We start from the raw sequence: 24,780 nt of genomic DNA, 5'->3' as shown, positions 1-24,780 counted from the left end.
GAACCATGGGAAGTCGCGGGCTCAATCCTGCACACGTCAAGGCACAATGAACGGCGATGCAAATCTGGTGGCCTGTCTGGTGGACAGGCTGACAACGAGGGTGCGCCATCTGTGCTTTCGTCCCCTGCGGGGTGCTTGTCCTGGTCGCTGACGGTACCATCTACAGCTCCCCCACCGCACCGGCACGCCGACCCAGGACCTCTCCCAAGACGATATCGTCTCCATCACTCGCTCCACGCTCATCAAGATCAGCGCTTCCTCCATTGGCCACGTTCTCGATGCCCTTCTTGCTCTGCTCGAGGACCTCAGGCGCTCCCACAAAGACGTCTTTTCCCACCCGCCCCATGTGCTGCTCTCTGAGCTCTACGTTCTTGAGCTTATCGCCGACTGCTGTGCCAGCAACTGGTACCGTCTGAAAGGGTCCAGCATCGGGTCCGACGGGCCCTTGTCCCCTTCGCAGCGAGCCGCTTTGCCCCCTCCTGAGGCACTCACCGATGTGCAGCTCAACCGCATATTCGAGGTCATCAAGGTGCTGTTCGATCCCATCCCAGATGGCTACACACTCCCGGCCAAAGCCATACTGGACGATTCATCCGCCAGAGACATAACGTACCCTCCCTCTGAAGAGCCCACACGAACGCCGCTCTCCACCTCGTCCGGCGAGCCTCCGGAGACCGAAAATCTCCTCCAAGCCCATGCCGGTGCCATCGAGACCAATATCAAACTCATAGTCGAGTACATGACCGCCTCAACCTGGTCCGCCACCTTCGACTTCTTCCGTAACGTCATGTACGCGGCCCGCAAGAACTTGCCTGCACAGACCAACGCCACCCCAAACGCCGCTGCGGCCGAGGAGGAGCGTACCGCGCTCGTCATGATGCGCCTCGTCTCCTTCTTCTGGGTCGACAGCCAGAAACTGAGTCTCGTCGTCCAAGAGTTCTGCTCCAGCTTTTTGCACTTTCGCAAGTCCTTCCAAAACACCATTGCCATCGTCATGCCCCAGATTATCACCCGCTGGCTGGACCGATACCCGGCCGAGTTCGTCCAGCTGCACTCGATGCACAACCCGAAGCGCCGCGAGGCAGGGCCCGATACGCTGTTCGATATGACCTTGACGATAGGCGACACGGGAAGGCGAAAGGCCCTGCTGTATCCGATGCAGATGACGCTGCTGTTCCTGCAGCCGGACGTGTTTGAGGTTGCCAGCAACTTGCGCGAGTCCAAGGCGACTGGCATAGCCAAGAAGGTGCAGTTCCTGGACGGCCTAAGGAAGGCCCTCCGAAATCGCAACGAACAGGCGGCCTACTGCCATGTGCTGCTCTTGCGAGTGGCGAGGCACTTTGATGCCGAGAGCGACTCGGCCCTGATGAGCTATGCCATGGACGTGCAGGACGAGGTCCGCGACGCCGTCTTTAGGCGGTTTACCCCAGGCACAGAAAGCGCCATCTTCGAGCAGGACATCATGACGGCCGCATTTGTGTCGCTGACCCATCTCAACTTTGAGCACTCGGTCGAGTCGCTCGCCGTGACTTGTCTTTCGTCATCTGCCCCGCAGAGCTTCAAGATTGCCGTCGTCCAGGCATGTGCTCATTTCGCGCGGTTGGAGAATAGTCAGAGGTATCAGCCCCTCTTCACAACGGCCAGTGCCTTTGTCCAGGGGCAACTTCAGGTAAGCTCACCTGTCATCTGTGTGCATCAGGCTTGGCAATCAACTGACAGTCCGCAAGACCATGTCCGACCTCCTGGCCGAGGGATACATTGAAGATCAGACGGCTCAGCGCAAGGCGGCCGAGAGCGCCTCCTCGATCAACATGGTTTGCAACATTCTCAATTTCCTCAACGCCTCGCCCATGACGCTCTTTGAAGGCCCGCCTAGGGACCGGGCCGATCGCGACCGCTTTTACGAGGAAAATCTCGCTGCCCTTGTCTCATGCGTTGTTGCGGCGGATGAGACAGTCAGGCGCCTGGCTACGGGTGTTGCCAGGCGCTTGTTTGCGAAGGATCAGGAACTGTTTCTGTCGACGCTGAGAGCTTCCAACGGGCTGGCTTCGAAGGCGTTCAAAACAAAGTTCTGGCGTCTCACGTACGTTTTCCCTTAGCTCGTAGGGGAAATGGGAATTGCGACTAACGCGTGCAGGTCCCTTATTGTTCTCTCGATTTGTGACAACCTGAGGCTGCCCTGCTCCGCCGATGCGCTCAGGTCTATCAACTCATACCTTGAGTCGAGGGTGCTCCTCCTAATGTCGATCCCGGTGCGTGAAGTTAGCCCCTGGAGCGCGAGAAGTTCAAACTAATATCAGTGAACAGGAATTGGGCCAAACGTCTGATGAGATTCCCGAGCGCACTGCTGCCTCCTCCAAGCTGGAAACCATCTTCCTTGTGTCACTCTGCTCGGCAGAGATTGAAGCCTGCCCGATGGTAACCTCGTGCATTGGCACCCTCCTTGAGGAATGCCGCCTCATCGACAATGCTCCGACGGCCGCGAAGTCATCTCTGACGCTCCTTCGTAATGGCGAGATCTTCGGTGAAATCTCGTCCCGTGATTTCAGATTTACAGGATTGGTTGCGTTCCAGAAGAGAATTAGAGCACTCTTGAGACGCATGCAGTACCCCAGCGCCGGTATACTCGACGCCTGGGAGCTGGTGTTTGAGAAGTGGCTTCACCTCTCCAAGGACATTTCTCAGGCGGGCGGCGGCGAAGGCGTCACTGAGAGGATGGTTGCCGAGTGGCGGAACTATTCAGGCTTCCTCGCCTCCCTGGGAGGGATTTGTACTGCAGAGCAGGCTGCCAACCTGGAGGAACCTGCCATCAGCGGGCTGAAATGGATCGACCGCCTGTCGTCCGGGAATGACGAGGAGCCCCTCCTGGCGCGGTTTCTCAGGCTGAGCATCCAATTGCTGGCTTGTGCTAATGTCCGTGTCCGCGAGACCATGAGAGACGTCTTGTCTAGCGAGGTGCCACCCTCACTTTTCCAGCCCCTATTCAAGGCGCTTGAGACGGAGCTCGATGTGCTCTTCACTGGCGCGCTGGAGCCAAGTGTCAAGGGCCAAGAAAACGACATCATCTTTGCTGAGCAGTCGTCCTCACTCCTGAAGGCTCTCGTTGAGCGACTCGATACCCCGTCAGACCTCGGCGCAGCATCGAGTCTGCACCTGGGCGCTCTTTGCCTCAACTTCGCCAAGTTCCTCGACGGTGTCTCTGACACGGCAAACAGCCTTCGCGTCAAGATTAAGATCTGCCAGCTTGTTGAGGCAGTCACCAAGCGCAAGGAGCAGCTCAACCTGCGCGATGATGTCCGCATCCGAAACCAACTGCTCCAGTACATCTTCAGCTGGATTGCCCGGCCGCGTTCCAACCCTGACGATTCTTCGCCCCATGCCGTTAGCCGACAAGACGAGATGACGCGCGTCCAGCGAGACCTTGACAAGGCCTGTCTACGCTCCCTTTCAACGGTCACGTTTCGGTTACCTCTTCAGCCCAGTGATGGGCAGACGGACGCCGGTATGAGCGAGCTCAAGGCCAAGTTGTTCCACCAGTACTTCAACCGGTTTCTGTCCCTGCTCAACATGGATCTTAACGGGCCTGAGATGGGGCGGCTGGGTGAGCACCAGCATCACAACGGGTATCACGGCCATCACCACTTTGGATCGACCGGCAGTGGCGCGGCGACTACCCAGGAGGCGTCGACGTCGGATTTGACGATTACCATCTTGTCTAATTTGCTCAGTGCCAATATTGATGTGGGGCTCAAGCACTCGCTGAGTATTGGCTATCATGACAATCCCGACATCAGGACTGCCTTTGTCAGGGTGTTGTATAATATTCTGGTGCAGGGGACCGAGTTTAACAACTTGAGTGACGCGGCCGTGAACGAGAAGTATGATGCGCTGTTGGAGGTAAGCTTTCCAATAATTCCAGTTGCGCTGTCGAACTTGTGCGAGGGAGATGGTCAGCTAACCTGGTCTCGCAGCTTCTCGTCAGCGACCCGAGCTTGGCGGCAGCCATGAGCGCTGTCTGTCCCAGCCATGAGGTCGACGAGCTCACCATTTCGCTATTGAATATCTTTGAGGCGAGGGGCCTGAGCTTTGTGCTGCTTGAGGTGTTGATTAAGCAGGAAATTGAGGAGACAGGTGCGTTATTTTCTCGGGCGATATCAAGGGTCACTGGGGCGGCTGACAACCTTGGTAGAAAACGAGTCGGAGCTTCTCCGAAGGACGTGTGTGGCCACCAAGATGTTGTCCATCTACGCCAAATGGAAGGGCGTCGGCTACCTCAAGGACACGCTACAGAATGTCGTTGATAGGCTCATGATGACTTCTAAGGAGTTGAGTCTCGAGCTGGATCCCACGAGAGTCAGCTCGGCAGAGGAGCTGGAAACCAACATGGAGCACCTGCAAATAGTTGCCAAGGTCTTCATCGAGAATATCTGTGGCTCGGTATCCAAGATTCCAGCATCGTTTCGCCAAATCTGCAGTATTGTAAGTAAACAAAGCTGCTGTTGTTATTCGTCCTAAAACTGTGGCTAACATTGCGCAGATCTCGACAGCGGCCGTGGAAAGGTTTCCAGACGCAAAGTACACGGCTGTCGGGGCGTTCATCTTCCTCCGTTTCTTCTGCCCTGCCATTGTCGCACCCCAGGCCGAAGGTCTGGTCTCGACGCCGCCTTCGAAGGAAATGCGTCGTGGCCTGTTGCTCATCGCCAAGGTCATCCAGAACCTAGCGAACAACGTCCTTTTCGGCGCCAAGGAGCCGTACATGTTTCCGCTGATTGACTTTCTGACCAACAACATTTACAAGGTCACAACGTTTCTACGAGAGATCTCGGTATGTTAGTGGATGGTTGGCAGTGGTTGTGACCGTGCTTGAATTGACGGGCGATGCAGGTTCCGCCAGAGAAAATCGAGAGCACTATCAATGAGTCGTTCGACTTTGGTTCTTGTGTGGCCCTCCACAGGTTTTTGTACGAACACTGGGACCACGTTCGCCAAAGGCTGGTCTCCAAGGAGAGGAGGGACCTGGTCCGCTCGCCGGCCGAGTCAACGAGGAGCAGGTCCCCGGTACTCGAGCCCCTGAGGAACCTCATCATGAACTTGGGGCCCCCGCCGATGGCAGTGACGTGGAATCGGCCGCAGATCTCGGCCAACAGTCCGCCGTCTTACTCGAGATTCCAAGACTTCATGCTCCGCAATGCTTTCCGCAGCACGGAGTCCTTCCTCACAGCCCGAGCCGTGTACGACGGCGGCGAGAGCAAAGATGGTCTGTCCATCATCTGCATCATCCTCCGCAACATCGACGGCGAATCGATTGACTACGACACGTTGATATATTGTTATCTCAAGATCGCCAGCCGGCTATGGCACCGCCCGTTTGGCCTCCTCATTGACGCCACCTGCTACAATGGGCAGAACGAGCCGAAGGATGAGTTCTTCCAGAAATTGGAGCTGCTTACGCCCACGGAACTCTCTCGACAGCTCACCCGGATCTACATTTACAACATGAACACGGCTTCCAAGAAGTGCATCAGACGCATCGTTAGGGTTTCCTCCAAGAATGAAACCAGCGTGTTTAGCCCCACGAACGTCGCATACCATCTCATTGGCAGTCTGCAAGACTTGCAGGCTCACTTCCACCTTAGCCAGCTCCATCTTCCCAAGGAGACAATTAGCGTAGTGACCGACACTCGATATGTCTTCCAGCCCATCACCAGGCTGTCGAAGTCCAAAGGGAAGATCGATGTTGTCATCAAGGTTGGCAGTCAGTTTGTGCAGGTCACCACTACCAAGAAGCAGGAGATCCCCGGCTCCCACTTGAGCACGACAGTTAATGATATCTTCCGGCTGAGCGACGTGGACGAGGCGCCCACTTCCATCCAAACCGAGGATGACTCGGCGTTTGGCTTGAGGGCCGACAACGGCAGGATCGTCATGTACTTTACCAGCCCGAAGAAGGGCGATGTCCTGCAGGCGATTCGCGTCGCCAAGGCGAAATACGCCAAGGACATGAGGGCTGCAAAACCGTTCGAGCGGTTGATCAGGCCACAGGATGTGCCGGGCACGCTGCTGAATCTGGCTCTCACCAACCTTGCCACGCCGGACCCTGTGCTGAGACTGTCGTCGTATAACCTGCTCAGCGCGCTGTGCAAGGCGTTCAAGTTCACGGCGGCTTCCAAGCTCTTGAGTTCGAGGGACGTATCCGTCCCCCTGGAGCCGTCGTGGTTCATCATAAAGATCAGCGAGAGCCTGGCGCGGACGGAACCGCAGCTGACGGCTGATTTCCTGAACGAGTTCTTCGTCGGGTGGGATAGCTTCCTGGATGAGCAGAAACCCTTGAGCTTGGCCTACATGGCCCCCTGGATACCTGGCCTGCGAACGTCGCTGCTGCCGGCCGAGGCGGATAGCGACAAGGGAAGGGAGAAGATTGCAGCTCTGTTCAGGAAGCTGATCGACATTGCGCTCCAGGACCCGACGCTGACCTTTGCGCTGGAGCAGTCGGTGTGGCCTGTCATTTCCAAGGATGAGGTGTTGCTGGATATACTCTTCGAAGAGATTATCAAGGCTGCGCTGAGCCATGGGTTCGAGGACGACCAGACCGAGACGCTGACGGCGCTTGCTAACTCAATTGGCACCATTACCTTGAGGGGGAAGATCATCTCGCGCCTGCGAAAGGTCTTGAATCGGTCGTCGCTGCGGCCAACAAAGTATCTGCCTGAAAATGCGGTTTGGGATGAGCTCTGCGTGATACTGCAGTTCTGTGTGGCGCTGTCGTTTGACAGCGGCGTGCAGGCGCAAATGTACCTGCCGGAGATCTTCCACATCGTCACGATGCTCGCGAATACGGGCATGCCCGAGGTCAGGGTCGCCGTCCATCGGTTGCTGATCAACACGCTCCACTCGGCGTGCACCTCGTTTGCTCTTGACGAAATAAAGCTTAATAAGCTCAGGGCAACGCTGGAGACGCTGTCGGATCCAAAGAATGATATTTTTGTCAACTCGGTGACGTTCATGCGGGATGGGGCGTCGATATCGACCAACCAGGAGGCCGGACCTACCCTCGTCGCCACGGAGCACCTGGCTACGATTCTGTTCGAGACGTGCGCGGTCGCTGCGCCCTCCGTTGAGGTCGCAAATGCCTGGCGCTCGCGATGGATGAGTCTCGTGGCCAGCACGGCTTTCCAGAACAACCCAGCCATCCAGCCGCGCGCCTTCACTGTCATGGGATGCCTCGCGCGCGAGGAGGTGGATGACGACCTGCTGTACCAAGTCCTCGTCGCGCTCCGCAATAGCGTTGGCCGCTTCGGTGAGGACAGCAACAGCGACATGCTTGTGGCCATCGTCACCTCTCTCTCCAAAATGATGGCTAAGCTACCTTCGGCATCCCGCTACGGCCTGCAGCTGTTCTGGCTCGCCATCTCGCTGCTGCGCCTGGTCCCGTCCAACCTGTTCAACTGCACCGCGCTCTTCCTCGAGTCGGTCATGACCAACATCAGCACAACCACCGACCTGCACGGCGGGGCCAAGATGGTCTTTTACCTGCTCCAGGGCAGGACACAGCTCGACGATGCGGCTGGCCCGCTTGATGAGACTTATGGTATCCACTTCAACAGCGAAAACTTCCACTACGCAGCCTGCGCGTGCTTGGTGCGGGGGCTGACGGACAGTGTGACCAAGACCACGGCGCTGCGGGTCTTGTCTACGTTCTTGGAGATGACGCTCACCCCTAGCGGCAGGAGCAGCAACGCGGGTAGTGCGGCGGGCGCTTCTGCCGAGAGGAACATCGGCGAGCTCATCGTGTCGCCCTACATGGCACTCATCCTGGCGCGCACCACGACGGCCGAGGAGCTGCGCGAGCACCTCTGGGCGGCGGGCATCAACGTCAGCGCCACGGCCCTGCTCGACCCGGCCAGCCTGCGGGCGGAACAGGACCTGTCGCTGCTGAAGGATAAGGACCTGCTGCTCAACACTGCGATCGAGCTGGTGGACTTCCAGTACCTGGAGGATGCGGTACAGAACCGCAGTCTGCAGTGGCTCAATCGGATTGCGCTGGCCCGGCCGGGGGTTGTGATGCATTTGTATGTTTCCCTCCTCCCAGCTTTTTCCTTCTTTTCTTTCTTTCTCTCTATTTACCATGATTACTAAGCAATCCATGTATGTTGCGTTTCTATCCAGGTGCGCACCGATCATCTCCCTCCTCGACGACATCCTCCAGCACTCGCAGTCGTCGGCCACGCTTGAGGCGGCGCACGCGCTGCTGCAGACGCTCACGTCCAACCCCAAGTTTGCGAGCTCGCTCGACAGCTCGGCGGCCATGCTGGACGAGCTGCTCGAGGGCATGGGGTTCGCGGGCCTCTGGCGCAGCTGCTCGTTTAACCTCGTCCATGAGCAGCAGCAGGACCGGGCGTGTTTTGCGTTGACGGAGAAGTTGATTGAGGTGAGTTTCTGTTCTTGGTCTTAAAGATTGTGTTACTACCGGTCGTGGCAGAGGTGTTCCTTTTTTCTGTTGGCTGACGAGATATTGTGTGCATAGCTTATCATTATTTGACGGACGATACTTTGGTGGGTGTTGTGATTGGGGCTTGGTCTAGGGCCTGGTTCGGCCCGTGGATGTATGTGTGGTCTGGTCAGAGGACCTGCCGGTACTGTCTGCTGGTGGTGTGGTTGGGGTAGGGGGCTGGCAAAGTTGGAAGAATGGGACGGCCCATTGTCTAGCCAGGTTTTGGGGTCTCAATTCGGCTCTCCATCTCCCGCCCTTTGCATATTTTGCATGCCCGCCCCCATTATTATCTTGTCTTACCTTTCTTTCGAGCGTTCTCTTTGGAGCGACGAGACACGGATGGAATGTTGGTTTTGAAGCGGGTGGTGGTGGCATATTCGAGGAGTCGGAGCGCGTTGGTGTTGTGGTTGCGGTGTTTGGCTATGGCATTGCTGAGGGACTGAAAAGGGATGTCGAGAAGGGGGGTTCAAAACCCATTCATGTTTTGCATATGTTGGTCCTGTTTGGTGATCGATGCATGATGTCCCGTTTCCTAACTTACCCATTGTCCTGTTACGGTATTTTCTGCGTGGCAGCCCGCGATCTACGTTTTTCGCTGCAACGGGAGAGGGAAAATCTAACGGTCTGGGCTTGGGCTTTGGGCTTTGGGCTTGGTTGTCGGTCAAGCTGTCGGGTAGCAATGTGGAGAGGTGGCCCCATCGTGAAGCCGCAGTGTTCCACCCAGCCGGGCCATCCTCGACCGGCCTGGGAGCTGGAGTTTGGAGCTGAAAAGCTGGGGTTCGCCGTTACGTGATTGTCCCGGCCTCGGCCGGCTCCGGAGGACTTATATTGGTTTCTGCTGTCCTGCAAAGGAACATATGCGAATTGTTGGGATAGTGAGGCGGTGACTTGGGAGAGATGGGTGTATCTTGGAACGGCGTATATGTCTACGCCGCAGACATGCATTTTTCACACATGCGCCTCTCAGGGGTCTTGTCCCATGATGTCGGTTCTGGCCAGGGTGCCATGTGCTCTGTGGTGTGCAAGACTGCTGACGTGCCCAGCGTTACCCTAGGCCGTGCGGGTAGGGCCGACTGGATGGGGCGCGGCGACGGATGGGACACTTGTTAACCGTCTAGTTATATTGATTGCTGAGCATGGGATTGTTATCTCCGCGGCATGTGTCCTACTGTGTAGCTACCTGAAGGTGTCGACTATTCTAGCCCTTTACGAGTGCTGATTGAGGTTGTCGGGAGGTTACAAACAGCTTATGCAAAATAACTACACTGCGAGTAATCTCGTATGGATGGTACCTATTTCAGGCCACAGGATCTGTTGTCTCGTAATTGTCTTTTGACATATCGTCGGAGCTGATTAGTAAATAGCTAACTCCGTGCCGAAGGGGTCTAGCCGTAATAGCTTGATAAAAGTCCGTATCGTGCTGGTGCCCATGGATGGGCTTTGATGTTTGTAAGCATCTGGGCGGTCGAGTCTCGAATGTCTTCTAAGGCAGGTAAGTAGCGCTCGGCGCAACGAGATGCAATGCATACCCGCCCCGGGGTCGATTGCAGGACGTGAATGCTGATTGATGATCATGCGAATAGCCATCAGTCATCAAATCAAATCCGAACGACAGTCCGAGTTGTTTGACGACGGGCTTGGTGGTATTTCGTATTCGAGACACCGAGACGCGCAACTTGCCTCGGCTGTTTTCTGCCGTGTCTGTGGTTAGAATTTCGCATCCGAACATTCAGGGGAGTGACACCAAGATGTCGATGTGGCTTGTCGGTCGAGCGCTGAGAGACAATCACACCCGCACCGGCGCCGAGCCCGATTCCGAGGAGCCAGGAACCCTGCTTCTTCGCTGCCAAAAAGCGATCTCGGCGACTTCCGAGTCCCCACCGAGATCGGCCGGGCCCTACGCTCCTTCCTGTGCCCCGTATCCCTTTCCCGCTTTTAGGTTAGCAGGCTGGCAGCGATTTGACAGCAAACATGTCGTGCATTATATTAGCGTGCTGTTGTGCAACACCAACAAGAGACATTTCCGGGCGGGAGCAGAGATCGGATGGACGGCCGGCCAGATGAAGAATTTTTTCATGGTTGCTTTGGACGAGAAGAATGAGGAAGCAAAATTTTCACTATTCTTGAAAGTTATCGCAATGCGGTATCAAGTTTATTGTATGTACGGATACGGAACGCTTAAGATACCTCGTGTTGCTGTTATTCAAGTTGAGCCGTGCATACCGGTACAAAAGACAATATCAACGAGTACTCTCCGAGAAATGAGCGAAATCGCGAGACAGCGAACGAAGGCTGCATGGACAGATGCCAAGCTCGCAGCCTGCAGGGCGTCCTGTTGACTCTTGATGATCGATGTTTTGGTCCGAGGCGCCTACACGATATGGGAGTCCGAGTCAATGACAACGGTCTTTTGGTGTCTCCTCAGGTGTCGTTGGCAGACACGGATGGCAATACCGGCTGTGTCAAGAAAGGTTGCTCCACCTCCCCGCCTCCTGTGACCCGAGCTCCCAAGATGTTGGTTTCAGGTCCGCGAGGCAAGAAAGCGCCTTCTCAAGCTCACTGCCGAAATCGCAAAGATCGGCATCAACAGGTCCCTGCCGACCTGAGGAACCCGAAGGCTGTTGCAGGTGTTGTGTGTCCTCGGGCAGAGAGCCAACGGCCGTCCCAGCAGTTTGGGACCACCACCCGGGGCCGCCGACAGCAAGAACAAGCCACAGGTGTGAAAAAAAAGAAGAAAAAAACCGGTCTGCAACTTTACCCCTGCTGGAAAGGGCGGCCTCTACTTTACCATTGGCTGGCATCTGGTCGACGGGCGGAGACCAATGCCACATCCATCTGGCAGATGCGTGGCACAGCCAGGTCTTGGCTCCAGTTCGTGCCGTGATTGGCGCTGTTCACGGCACAGTCAAGGCGATCTGGAGTTCTGGTCAACGACATGCGACAAACCCCGGGATCTAGCAAACTGCAATGCACGCGGTCGGCGTCCAGAACGTTGCACCCTTCCGCAGCTTGAGTTGTTTCCTGCAGTTGTGAAGCGGGCATGGCTGGAAGGCCCACGGTATGGCCGTTGTTGTATCACCGTAGATGCACGCGACACGTGGATTTCGGTGTGTCAGATCTGAAATGTCTTGACTGCCTCGCTGCGCTGTCAGTGATGCAGTCTAGGACTACATATACAGAGTCGTTGCATGCACCACGTCGCTCAGGGACACATGCACATCGGTCGGTGCCGACCTTGGGCAAGCCACGCTGAGCGATACAGCTGGGCCAACACTTTTTCCTTTTGTGCGTCGCCTAAATAATGGTCGTCGAGGGTTCCAGTATGTCAGCCATCAGTTAGGTGGGAGAGAAATGTACCTTACCAGGTACCCTTGGCGAGTCTGCGAAGGCAGCAGCTCTGACTGACTGACCAACCGAGATGGACCTGTTACTGTGTGTCACCGCCATACATCGGTTGGTTGCAGCGCGTTACTACCAGGTATACATCCGTAGAGAAGAGAGGAAGCTGTTGTATACCCCGGTCCAGTTGCGGGTCGGCGCCGATCATGCCGGTCTCCCCACACTCAGATTCGGAAACCTGACCGGGACCCCCGGGGTTATGGTCCGGAACCGCTAAGTCGAACACACCAAATCATGAGCTAGAGCCTAGAAGCGTTTGGAAATACAGTAGAATCCGTTTCGGTGAAAGCGGTATTAGCTTCGAGTTGTAAGAGCTTTGTTCCGGAGGTGACGGAGGTAAAGTGGGATCGGCTCTTGCCAGGGCCTCATCCCCGAAAGTGCCCACCTTTAACTCCGACGCAGGTTGTTGCAGACCGCACTCGCCCAAAGCCAGCAGACAGTCTACCCTACGTACACAACGCGGGCCAGACTCGAACGCTTTGTCTTCTCTGACTCAGTTCGGTGAGCTTAAGCGGGAATGGAGTCGAATGGTCAAAGTCCCAAAGCCGCAAGGTCATGGCAGTCCAGGGTTTCTCGGCTCATACGGTTGAGCTCGGAATCAGCTGCGAGAATCATGTGATACTGCCAGACACGAGACCAAATACGGCAGCGCGTCTCGTGCCAGGCAGATCATCGCGGCTTCCCTACGGAAGAGGGTATTTGAAATCGAAGAAGGGACATTCAGAGAATGCAAAAGAGGGGGCTTTTCAAATGGGCAAACATGAATGGAAGTCTCCAGTGCGACTTACCTAGACCAAAGTCAAAAGCCACACTTACCCACTTTTGTGTGGCGCCACAACCCCATCATTCGACGCCAGAACACCGGAATCGGCGGGCTTTTGCCCAAAATCGACAGCAGAGCGTACGTACGCTCCTGTCGTCTTCTGTAGCCGAGGAGCATTTCCTTGAACAGCCACGCTGAGTATGGCTGATTCTCGGCGAATACATCAGGATGTGGCTAGTGACACGCAAGCTCAAGCCATGTCTTGAGTGGTGTGGATCCGGGCAGCATACGTCGAGGTCCCGCTCGGTAACCATCCGTACATGTAACGTTAATGCCGTTGAAAAGCGGACAGAAAGCGGCAGCCTATCTCGTCCTCAACAGCTGAGGTGGTCTGCCGACTGCATCAGCTGTACCTGGCTGGTCAACCACCCTTTGGACGTACCGAGTTCGGATCGGGCCCAGAATTCCGGGAAGCATGCACAACTGGGAGGGGGAAAGCGGGCTCGATTGATTGTGGTCCATTGTTGGGAATGCCGAGGGGCTGTGCAAACGTGCTTTTCAGCGTCCTCGACCAACACGATACCTTACACAGCGCAAAACGGCCTGCCGTGCAAGGTTTTCAGCGACACACGGCACAATAAGCTGCTAGAGATCAATCACTAAGATTTTTGTTCATGGTATGGGACTGGCATTGTGTTCACTTCCGCTCCGTGGAATCAATGCAGCCTGCGTCGCACCTGCCAGGCCAAGAACCCATCTTCAATCCACCGCAAGATCTGACACAGCATCACGTCAAGCTTCGGTCTCTCCTCCAGCTATTGAACATTACCAAACAACTTGTATTCCATGTACAATCTTCGTAGGTGGAACAAAAGACAAGCCAGGGCACATATCTGCCGCCGACTTGTTGCTGTTGGAGAGTACCATAATGAGCATTGTAAAAGGCAACGAGAAGATGCTAGTTGAGTTGAGAACTTTCCCATCGGAGTCCCCTAATCGGCTGGTTTTTTTCACTCCCAACTGCAAGATCGCCGTCAATGACAAAGCCTAGGTGACCCCGAGTCCCCGACATGTCAGGCTGTGTTCCACAAGCACACTGTATGAATATCTGCTCAAGTACCTTGGTCGGGTTGGCCTGGCCCGTTGCATCTGCAGGCCCCTTGCACAGGCTCTTGGCTTTTAGGGGGTACTTTTAGTGACTCCGCGAGCTCGACATTCGACGTCACGATTCCAGGCTGTCTCTCGAGTCACCCCAGGGGCATTAGTCACGCATCGGCCCTCCAGGGGTCGATGCTGTCTGGATTAGATATAAAGGAATCGGCCTAGGACTTCCACGTCGTTTGCATTTGCCACACTTCACGCTACCCATCAGTTCCCGGACAACATGACACATAATCAACGCGGGCATCTCCTCTACCAGCAACCACAGCAACACTACGACCTCCCGCTCACCTTCCTCGACCTACCACAACAGGCGGCGCCGCACTTCAATTCCAACGATCTGGGTGACTTCAATTCTGAACTCGATTTCGACTTTGGCAACAAGCTCAACTACAACAGCGTGGCTTCGTCACCCCTTTCGACGCACTCGCTGCTATCTCAGTACTCGAGCCTTACCTCGTCGCCTTTGTCCGCCTTTGACAGCATACCTACGCCGACTCTCGAAGAGCCGTCTTTGTTCCAGCCCCAGCAACAAAGCGGCCAGGTCGCGCCAGAGTCATCTGCGCCCTTTACGAACACGGGCACGATGCAAACGGAAGCGTGGATGGCAAACGGCCAGCTGACGCCTAGGTCGGTCGGCCGCTTTTCGCACCAGCGGGAATCCTCTCGGTCATCAATGGGATCCAACGGGCCAGCTTCGCCCTTCTCGCACAACCTTGCGAACCCCCAGATTGCCGTGAACGACTCGGTTGGCGACGGCTTTCACCACTTTGGCGGTGCTGAAGACCTCAACAACTACCAGCTGGCGCCAAAGTCGTTTCCCGGAGTGACGCACGACAGCTTCTATACCACGCTTCCAACAGGCTACGGGACCACCAACGGCAGCGGCATTTCAACATACCCGTATACCGTTCCGAGGCGCAGGAACGAGGGAGGCCTACTAGCGCCTAGCGAGCCCACGATTGGGCCGGTCAGGTCACAGCCCGTATCGGTGACAAGCTCCGTAGCATCTGATTCACCTGCCACGCCGGCAGGGGAGCCTGAAGAGGACAGAAAGAGCAACACTGGTGAGATCAGATTCGATGCGCTCGATTATCTTGCTAGCCCACCCTGCTCACCATCTCCGGACGAAGCAGCCATCCCGCCTGTACCCAAGCTCGATCGCACCATGACCGACGCGTACACGGACGAGCTGTACAGCCCCGATTTCACCATCACGTCGTCTTCGTCGGGTCATCCGTCAATATCGCCAACCAGCGACCTCTTCAACCAGCGGCTTCAGGCTGCCAACCAGTTGAACCAGTACCTCCAGGCATCCACCAAGCAGCATCTGTCGGCCGCGACGAACTCACCTGTCACGACGAGTTCTCGGGATCGGTCGCCGTTGCGTCCGGAGTCGCCCCTACCTCCCCCCCTCCCTCTCGAGACCCCATCCTCGATAGGGCAGACTCAGATGGGCTTCGGGTCCCAACAGCGGATCAGGCAGCAGAACCAGGCCATGCGAGATCGGGAGATGATGCACCAGCAAATGGCGCGGTCGGCCGCGGACACCTCGACGCCTCAGACAATCTCACCCAAGGACGCGATGCTCGAGTACCGTGAGCCTGAGGGTGATGCGAATTTTCCGCTCTTCCCTCCGCAAGACAGCAACGGGTTTAATGCCGATGCCATCAACAAGGCGGCTGCCGCCCAGAGTCAGCAACTGTTCGCTGGGCTTCCCATGGATACAAACGCGTTGAACAACCTATATTCGTCAACGATACACGTTCCACAGCGATTTCCGTTCGTCGCTCAGCCGAGGCCACAAAGTGCTGTCCCTTCGATGAGCAACGCCTCGGCAGCAACGACGAGACTAGGGTCCGCCGACACGGCGGCAACCGAGTCGGTACACAGCGGCACTCCTCAACGTCCGGCCGATACGAGTGCTCACGGCGGCACGTATACCTGCACTTACCACGGCTGTACCATGCGGTTTGACACACCGGCGCTGCTGCAAAAGCACAAGAGGGAGGGCCACAGGCAGGCACACGGTCTTGGCGGGCCTCGGCGGCCGGACGGAAGCGCCGGCATGACATCGAGTCTCTTCAACACGCAAGCTGGGCCGCACCGATGCGACCGGATCAACCCAAGTACAGGAAAGCCCTGCAACACAGTGTTTTCCAGACCCTACGATCTTACCCGGCACGAGGACACCATCCACAATGCGCGCAAGCAGAAGGTGCGCTGTGATCTGTGTACCGACGAGAAGACATTCAGCCGTGCCGACGCACTTACCCGGCACTATCGCGTGTGCCACCCCGATGTCGAATTTCCGGGCAAGCAGCGCAGGCGCGGGGGCCACAGTGGGTGAGGTTGTGCAAGATCAGAATCGTTCTACAATCACTTTCCGGCAGCTAGCGGCAGTGACAGTCATCACCAGACTCGACATTGTCAACATTGCAGCGATCCGGTTTTGCTTGGCAGAGCTTCGATTGGATTCGATGCGCGTCTTCCAAGATTGTTGGTTTGACCGGTTCGTGCATGGTCAGTCTATTGCATCGCAATGACGTTTGTCGACGCACTTCATTTTTGTTCGCCGGCGGGTTGCGATGACATTCACGACCGCCCGCCACGAGATTGCTATTGGTCCGGAGCTCGCCGGCGCAACCCGGGTCATGTATGGCGTGGTCCATGCAGGGACCACCAGGATAGCACGGTCCCCTGGCTATTTCTAGCATTTTCCTGGGACAAAGTCTAAGAGGACCCTGCCGATCTTGGCGCGCTTCCCATGTTGTCAACCCCCCGATGACGTCAGCGCATTCCTATCGAACCGGACCATTGCCAGCACCAGTCGGAACAACAAGCGGCCGTCTACTGGCGCAAAACTTCAATCCCAGCAGAACTGGACTGGCGGACGTTCCATTCTTCAACATCACTTGATCCACCTATATCTATTACCGCCCAAGTCTCATGGGTCTGTTTCCTTGATTGTTAGAGTCTTCTGGCTGGCCTGTTAGGACTCGTCTCTGTCATCATGAATATCGAATGTGGGTCTTAACGCGCTTGTATGGGGGTGAAGAATGGGGATTGTCAAGCGAAGATCGTCGTCCTTTCTGGCTTTTCATTCCTCTATCTTGATGAGTGTTTATGATAACATGGGAGATTTTGGACCAGGTTTCGGGCATGATAGACTGTACAACTGTATTGTACTATGACGGACGCATGGCATGGCTGTCCTTTTCTCGCATTTTCTCACGAAATTGGGTTATGAGCATATGTAACATTTCTGCTTCGAAGGTGTACCATATCTCTTTGGTCCGGAAAAAGACAGGCACAGGCTACATAGACTCATATAAAAGGACTTCTGGTGGGCACTGGGAAGCGGGCGAAATCAGATTTTCAGCACCTGTAGCAGCATTGGGACATGGGAGGGTTGCATGCGTTGGAGCATTGGCAGTACGGAATAGTTATTGGCAGTACAGAATAGTTGGGCTAAAGTTATTGGGACTGTATAGTATGGGATATCAATATGGGAGAATGACAAAGTTGGCGCATAATTGCTAAACATGCACCGTGAATCGTCATATTACTTCAGGAAACTCCAGTGTTGTACGCCGACTCGTTCGGCTGCAAATGTACCAGTGAAAATGGCTGCATATTCATCTTCGATGTTCTCCTCTCACTCCCTCGTGCCAGGGATCGGTTCAATTAGATGTGACACCAGCGTGCATCGTTTTGCAGAAGATGGGCACGCAACAGCCAATTGCCTCGTTCTCGGTAACTCTTCTCCCAAGATCTGCACTCCTCCCCAGTATGCTTGTGACGTCGTCTTGGCCAGCCTCAGCACAGGAATAGGTTGAGAGCTTCTCGTGTAATCGTCACTGCTGCCGTCACCATAGCTCAGTTTAGCATCACCATCGAGAGAATAAAATAAGAAGACGGACGAAGATGAGGTGGGTTCCGGAGATCAGATCTGAGATCCTGCCGCCAGTGCGCCGATGACGCCCCATCTGGTTAGCCCATTTCGTTTTCCCGGATCCAATCCTCCGTCTATTCAGTTTCTCGTCCCATATTTTGTCCCTAGGGGGAGGAAACATTCGGTCAACCGCAGAAAAGAGTAGGTGATGATGTGATGCCGGTCCATAAGGGAGAATAGGTGGATTATTTGACGTCGGGACAGGATAGATCCACGGGAGGGGATTTTATGCTTTCACACCCCATCTTGATGCTCCGTTTTTCCAGGCAGGGGGATCTCACTAATGTCGACTCCATCTCACTCACATCTGGGTTTTAAGTTGTGATGGCTCCCCCAGGCAGTTTAAGATGTGAATGTATCTTTGCGCCCCCAAGAAAGCAAGTCAAAAGGCAGAATGGGAGAGATGATGGTGCTGGCCGAGTCCTGGGGAACAAAGATGTCACAAAGTGGACCGGATCTACATCCATTGCAAACCGCTCCTGAAAACCCTGCCCACTACACTTCATGCCCTACATGTATGTATACATGCTTGCATGCCATATACGTAGGCTCACATCCAGATGATCTCAGGTAGGTATGGATACAGATGTAGGGACTGACATCAGTGGCTTGCATGCCCTGCAGCACCCAAACAAGGCATGGGTAATGTTAGGTATCTGCATGTTAAACATGGACAACCCCACGGCATGACATTCCAGTCACTTGTTGGCGTCATGGTGGGTAGGCTCGGTAGGGTACCTTAGCCATGAGCAAGCCATACCATTTCCTACCGGAACATGGGCTTGCTTGCCCAGATGTAGAGTACAGTACGGAATACAGTACACGCCCCGGATAAGGTACAGTACAGCAACCAACCATGCAGTCAGACTCAGATGCGGCTATCCACAACACGAGCGGCCCTGTCAGAACCTTGTTCCTTTCCTGGTCAACACGTGTCTGGAGTACACACCTACAACCTACTGCACCCAGTGAAGGGACGTGGCACAGCGACAGTTAGGCAGAGGTGACCAGACAGCGAAGCAGACCACAGAAATGAAAACAACCCGGAAAGAGGACGGACAACCCGCTTTGGCCTGCCCGTGCCTTCTACGGATGCGGGTGATAGATGATGTCGAGCTCTGGAAACTTATAAAGGACTGTCATTCTATTCTTTTACATACCAGAACCACAGCCCAGGCCTAAAGCCATGCCGAGTTCGGTATCTGTACCCTGTTGAATTAGGTAAACTATCTCATAGGTAAAAAGGTCGAATCCTAAGGTGGTGAGGAAAGCCAACTGGCTGGCTACCATCCCGATCCAAGGACCATTACCCACGAGACTTTGGCCTTGGCCCAATGAAGCCATCAAAGCGAGCACAGCCAGGTTGAAGACTCCGCCGCGGTCATAGCCCGTAGGCATATTTTCTGCAGGCTGAACCCCTTACTGTACTAAGACTCGCCGCCCAGTACAGCAGCCCGCGCATCAGCATACAGCGGCGTGATGCCCGTCCAAAGTTGGAACTGCAAGTTCTCATTAGCATACCCATCCCTGCCACCGGTCCCTTAGACTGAAACAGAGAAAGAGGGAGAAGAAAAAGAGAGGCGTACCTGATACCACCCCTGTGCAGCAAGCACTTCCAACCCCGGAATCGTCTTCCAACCAGCATCCTCCGCCAGTTGCATGAGCGGCGTATGCCGCGGCATGTACGCCATCTCCAACAGCACCCGCTGCTGCTCACCCTTCATGCCCTCACCGCCGCCGCGGAGCGCAGCAACCAGCACCTCGCGCATGCCCGAGTCAATCGGCTTATCAGCAGGAATAGTGCTGACAACGACGACGGGCAGCCCGCCGGCACCCTCCCCTCCGGCTGCAGCGACATCGTCAGGCGCCACGAGCCGCCGGATCCGGTACTCAGCCGGGAACCCGTCCGCGAGCTCCTTGACTTTCTCTGCGGTGCGCGCCACGACGTAGATGGGTGCGTAGCCGAGCGAATGCAGCGCATAAACGGCCGCGCGCGTGGTTCCGCCCGACCCAACGACCATGGCGGCTTCCCCTCTGGACGCCTCGGTGCGGTTGCGGGCGTGGACGAGGCCGGCGGAGCGGAGCGCAAACACCATGCCCATCCAATCCGTGTTGTCACCGCGGAGGACTGTCTTGCCCGCGTCGGCGACAGGGATGATGGTGTTGACAGCACCGATGGCGCGCGCGGCGTCAGACACCTCGTCCAGCAGGGGCATGATGTCTAGCTTGAGCGGGATGGTCACCGAGGCGCCGCCAAAGTGCGGCGCCCGGATGAGGTCCTCGACGTCAGCGGCTTTGTCCGTCTCGAAGAGCGAGTAGTGATGCGGCAGGCCGGTCGCGGCAAACAGCGTGTTGTGCAGCGCGGGCGAGCGAGACGAGCTGATGGGCTTGCCAAAGAGGTAGAAAGATCTGGGCTCCAGCTCACCAATAAGAGCCAGAGCTTGCCGGATCTCGGTAGCCGACAGCTGGCCCGGCGCCGCCTTGGCTGGCAGCTCCGGGTGGGAGACTGGCGTCATGAAGCCGTTGAGCACCCTACTAAGTTTGCCCGCGGGACCCATGTTCAGCGCAATAATGGGCGTCTCGTGCGCAGCAAGCATCTTCGTCTTGAAGTTGATGAGAGCAAAGTTGTCGCCGACCTCAACGGCCGTGCCCACGAGCTTGATGATGTCGCCGTACTGCAGCGCCTTGTTGTAGAAGGGAACCCAGGAACCGTTCCTCCACGAGAGCTTTCCCTGGGGATCGTGATGCGACGCAATAATACGCGTGAAGCCCTTGGACTCGGTCACGTCTTCGACAATTTCGGTCGGCATGGTCATCTCCAGATCGAGATACTCCACTCCGGTCCGCAAGCCAACTTTGTAGAGCTGGTGAGCCAGCTTGAAGTCGTCATCAGGGAACCTACCCCCTTGACTGACTGTGCGCACCGTGTAGACAATTGGGATCTTGGCTGCCGACCTGAGGAGAGCGACTTGGTGAGCGACAAACTCTGGCTCGTAGCTCTCTAGCAAGTCCACGCGCAGCTCAACGGCGTCAGATCCGACAACCGCCCTAGGGACGAGGTCGAGCTGTGTAGAGACATTGGGGACAGTGAGCGAGACAAAGAAGGAGTGCTTCTTCTTGCGGATGTCCTCAAAGTGCGTGGACTGGCCGCAGATCACGGAAAGAAAGCGGCTGAAGTCCGGGGGGGGTTCGAGCAACACCTCGGAACCATCCAGGTGCGGGCTGTGGTACTGGAAGTTGCTGCATCCTTCGAACCAGGGCTTGCGGCGGTAGTAGACCTCCCGAATGTTTTCCGAGTAGGCGGGCCGGCTCTTGTCCCTCATCAGGTACTCCACAACCTGGTCGGTGTCGCGATGCACCTGAAGAACGCAACCGCCGTTCTTCTGGTACGAGATGAGCAGGTTGCGTGCTGCTTCAGTCTCAACGATGCCACCGCCGCAAGAAAAGATGTAGCCATTGGACTGATTCTTCATGACATCTTGGAGAAGCTCAAGCTCGGCCTTTCTAAAACCCTCCCAACCTCGTTCGCCGCGGATGATGTCGGGAATAGACATGCCCTCCCTTCTCTCCAGCTCCACATCCAAATCGATCAGGGGCCTCTTCAAATTTTCCGACATCCACCGGCCAGCCGTAGACTTGCCCGCACCACGCATGCCGATGATGAAGATGGATCGGTCTGACCCTGAGCGAGATGACTTGACAGCGTGCTTCGCCGTCGGGTCCTCTTCTCCTTCCAAGTGCACCTGGAAGGCCTGGGACATGATGTCCCACCAGCCCGGCCAGGTCTTGGCGGTGCACTCGCGTTCGAGGATGAGTACGGGATGCGGGGAGACGGTGGACAGCACGCCGAAACTCATGGCGACGCGGTGGTCGTCGTAGCAGTAGATGCCCTCGGTGGGATTCCGCAAATCTTGGTAGGGCTTGCCAGTCACCTCGATGCCATCCTCCAATTCGTTGCAATGCACGCCGAACTTGGCGAGCTGGTCCTTCATGGCGGCAATGCGGTTGCACTCCTTCACTCGCTGATTGGCGATGCCGGTGATCCGGGTCGTACCTGACGCGGCAGCGGCAAGGACAGAGGCAGTCAGGAAAGCGTCGGTCATGGGCTCCATGTCGACATGCTCAATTGCCTTGAGCGTGCCGATGGGAGGTCCCGTGACGGTAGTCGAGGTCTCGGTCTGCTCCACGGTGCATCCCATGGGGCGGAGCACCTCAACGGCGAAGCGAGCATCCCCCTGGAGCGACGCGGAACCGATGTTGGGAATAGTGCAGGTCGTGCCGGTGATGGCGGCAACGGCCAGGGGATAGGTAGCCGAGCTGGCGTCGCTCTCAATGACATAGTCGGCGGGATTCTTGTAGACGGCCTGAGGAATGTGGTAGGTATTAGAATCCTCTGTTGACCTTTCGACCTTGACACCAAACGATGCCATCATGGCGATGGTCATGTCAATGTACGGCTGCGAAATGGGCTTGCCGCCGACGAGTCGGAGCGTGACGGGCTTGTGCGCGTAGGGGGCAGCCATCAGGATGGACGAGACATACTGCGACGAGACGGTGGCAGCCAGCTCGATCACACCGCCAGCGAAGCCCGCAGTGGCATCCACCTGAACCGGCAGGCTCTTTTCCTTCTCGAGGTACTTGACGCCCACACCGTTGGCGCGCAGAGCATCGACCAGCGCGCCAATGGGCCGTACCTTCATTCGCGCATTGCCCGTCAGGACGGTAGAGGAGACGGCAGACGGCGAGCAGAGGGCCGCAACAGAAGTGAGAAAGCGCGAGGCGGTGCCGGCATTGCCAAGATACAGAGGCTCCTCGCTGGCCTGCAGCTTGCCACCCTTGCCCTTGACGACGAGGACCTCCCCAGCATCCTCCCAAGTGTAAGTGGCGCCCTGGAGCTGGCCGATGGCGGTAAGCATGTACTGGGTGTCATCCGAATGGAGCAGCCCGTGGATGCGCGTGGTGCCCTCTCCGAGGGCAGCCAGGACCAGAGCGCGGTTGGAGATGCTCTTGGAGCCGGGCGGCGTCACGCTGACGATAAGACCCTGGGGCACGCCCGGGGTTACTCTGATGGAAGGAGATAGGATAATGCGGATGGCGCGGTCATCGACCACGGTAGCCTTTGGCTCATAAGTCTTGCCAATAGCCGAGAGCAACACAATCTTCTTCTTCCGCCCTTCGTTCTTCTTGTCGACAGCCATCTTCTGGACGAGCACATCGACGGGACACTCCTTACCGGCCGACAGCCTGGTGATGCGCTTGTCGTGAACCGAGGTGGGGAGGTCGTAGCTGGCGATGCATTTGGTAAGCCGGGCAACAGCACCGGGGCGCAGGACGCCGAGGAAGCGGGCCAATTCGGCCTCCTTGACCATGCCGATGGCGACACACTCGCCGTGCAGCACCTGGGGTGCAAGGATGGCCTCGTAGGCGTGGCCAATCGAGTGGCCGAAATTGAGCAGGTTGCGAAGGCCGCCCTCCCGCTCGTCGGACGAGACCACCTCGGCCTTGACCCGCGCCGAACCCAGCACAATGCGTTTCAGTATGTGGCGGATGGGAGCGAGACGGGCGGACGGGCTGGAACCCTTGGAGCGGATGGCCTCGAGAATAGCGGAAGCGTTCTCCTCCAGGGCGGTGAACTCGGACTCATTCCAAATGGCAGCCGTCTTGATGACCTCGGCCATGCCGTTGATGAACTCGCGAACGGGGAGGGTCTCGAGGAAGGCCAAGTCGATGTAAATGCGCTGGGGCTGCCAGAAGGCGCCGATCAGGTTCTTGCCCATGGGCACGTCGATGGCCGTCTTGCCGCCAATGGATGAGTCAACCATGGCGAGCAGGGTAGTTGGGACCTGGACGAAGCGCACACCGCGCATGAAGGTGGCGGCAACGTATCCGATCATATCTCCAATGACGCCGCCGCCGAGGGCAATGATGACGGTGTCGCGGGTGCATGCCTGTGCCAGCATCCAGTCCTCAATCTCGGCCTTGGTCTCGCGACCCTTGGAGTATTCGCCGGGCGGGATGGCGTAGGTGAGCAGACGGGCATCTTTCGGGGCTTGCTTGTCAAAGACTTGCTGGAAGGGGGGCACGTAGGTCTGGTAGAGGTTCGTGTCGGTGATGAGGACGTAGGTGGACGACTTGAGGTTCTCGAGAAGGTCGTGAGTCACATAGGAGAGCCAGATGCCGTGGTCGACAATGATGTCTTCCTTGCCCAGGATGGCGATCCGCGTGGGATCGGAGCCGCTGGTGCCCGCCATGGTTGTCGGACGGTGCTTGACGGCTCAATTGGGCCCCAGCATGCGCCTGTGGTAGTGGTGATGGGGCAGGCAGAGCTGTTTGTTTGTTCCCGGACCAGGTGGTGGCGGTCGTGGGGGGGCGGTGGGCAATTTGTGGGTTTTAAGGTGTGCTGGAGTCAGCTTAATCGGATGCTGTTCCGACGCGGGGAAAAAAACTTAAGCGGAAACCCCGCGACTGCTTGCGACAATCGGCCCAGGCAAGCTTTGAGACACTAATAAGACAGGCAGAAGACTCGCTGCAGGGAGTGATGCCGAAGGTATAACTTGCAAGTTTGCATTTTCCTTTCTCACAACCTAAGAGATTCAGCCAGGACGGTGCCTTGAACAGGTTTCTCTCGTAACTGGGCTCCAGCTGTCTATAACCTTTTTGCTGAATCTCTCCTGTGTCATGGTGCCGTGCTGATGTCGTCTCCGGTGTTACTCTCCGGTTGTCTCACCTCATACATCTACCTGTCCAGTGAGTGCCAAACAGGTCGCGACCTGGTCGCGGTTCATTGATGGGTCCTCTGGGATTGATGCATCCTGTCCTTGGTGAGTTGATGTTGAACAGAATCAGGCGTAAGAGATACGGTAATTATCCGTGAGGCCGTTGTCGGAGCTCAAACGGTGGGATCGTGTATTATACGATACGGCGAGATAGTTACGCAACTGAGGAGGTCATATGGTCTGTGCGCGAAGCTTGGCAAGGGACTCATTCTACCGCTTTACTCCAGAACGTTAT

The 24,780-nt window shown here is 56.5% G+C and overlaps 4 protein-coding genes across 4 annotated transcripts; 3 read left to right on the top strand and 1 right to left on the bottom strand.

The window, feature by feature from the left end:
- Nucleotides 1-46: 46 nt before the first annotated feature.
- Nucleotides 47-8,452, top strand: N657DRAFT_683989 (uncharacterized protein; the record flags this gene model as incomplete). The annotated part of the gene is made up of 10 exons (XM_062796629.1): nucleotides 47-100; nucleotides 167-1,669; nucleotides 1,728-2,083; nucleotides 2,138-2,252; nucleotides 2,308-3,897; nucleotides 3,972-4,131; nucleotides 4,190-4,479; nucleotides 4,538-4,825; nucleotides 4,885-8,069; nucleotides 8,167-8,452. 10 exons carry the CDS (start codon nucleotides 47-49, stop codon nucleotides 8,450-8,452), a joined length of 7,827 nt encoding a protein of 2,608 aa, XP_062643758.1.
- A 2,018-nt stretch (nucleotides 8,453-10,470) lies between these two features.
- On the top strand, nucleotides 10,471-11,761 carry N657DRAFT_649558 (uncharacterized protein). The gene has a single exon (XM_062793751.1). The coding sequence runs from the start codon at nucleotides 10,788-10,790 to the stop codon at nucleotides 11,373-11,375; it is 588 nt and encodes a 195-aa protein (XP_062643757.1). The 5' UTR covers nucleotides 10,471-10,787; the 3' UTR covers nucleotides 11,376-11,761.
- A 2,102-nt stretch (nucleotides 11,762-13,863) lies between these two features.
- N657DRAFT_625872 (uncharacterized protein) lies at nucleotides 13,864-16,164 on the top strand (the record flags this gene model as incomplete). Its single annotated transcript, XM_062790765.1, has 2 exons — nucleotides 13,864-14,881; nucleotides 14,948-16,164. The coding sequence occupies exons 1-2, from the start codon at nucleotides 14,038-14,040 to the stop codon at nucleotides 16,162-16,164; spliced, it is 2,061 nt and encodes a 686-aa protein (XP_062643756.1). The 5' UTR covers nucleotides 13,864-14,037.
- A 2,719-nt stretch (nucleotides 16,165-18,883) lies between these two features.
- Nucleotides 18,884-24,300, bottom strand: N657DRAFT_625867 (Pentafunctional AroM protein). The gene is made up of 2 exons (XM_062790764.1): nucleotides 19,356-24,300; nucleotides 18,884-19,268 (listed from the first exon to the last, which is right to left on the bottom strand). The coding sequence occupies exons 1-2, from the start codon at nucleotides 24,018-24,020 to the stop codon at nucleotides 19,197-19,199; spliced, it is 4,737 nt and encodes a 1,578-aa protein (XP_062643755.1). The 5' UTR covers nucleotides 24,021-24,300; the 3' UTR covers nucleotides 18,884-19,196.
- Between the last annotated feature and the right edge of the window lie 480 nt (nucleotides 24,301-24,780).

This window comes from Parathielavia appendiculata (assembly GCF_033297405.1).
Source record: "Parathielavia appendiculata strain CBS 731.68 unplaced genomic scaffold N657scaffold_20, whole genome shotgun sequence".
Lineage (NCBI taxonomy): Eukaryota > Fungi > Ascomycota > Sordariomycetes > Sordariales > Chaetomiaceae > Parathielavia > Parathielavia appendiculata.
This window is presented reverse-complemented; position numbering and strand designations above follow the sequence as displayed.

What these genes read in the sequence shown, in the direction of transcription:
- N657DRAFT_625867 (XM_062790764.1), bottom strand. Translation starts at nt 24,020, where the DNA reads ATGGCGGGCACCAGCGGCTCCGATCCCACGCGGATCGCCATCCTGGGC. An exon ending in CTGCACAGGGGTGGTATCAG is followed by an intron (nt 19,269 to 19,355) that starts GTACGCCTCTCT and finishes GAGAACTTGCAG; the next exon opens with TTCCAACTTTGGACGGGCAT.
- N657DRAFT_649558 (XM_062793751.1), top strand. Translation starts at nt 10,788, where the DNA reads ATGGACAGATGCCAAGCTCGCAGCCTGCAGGGCGTCCTGTTGACTCTT.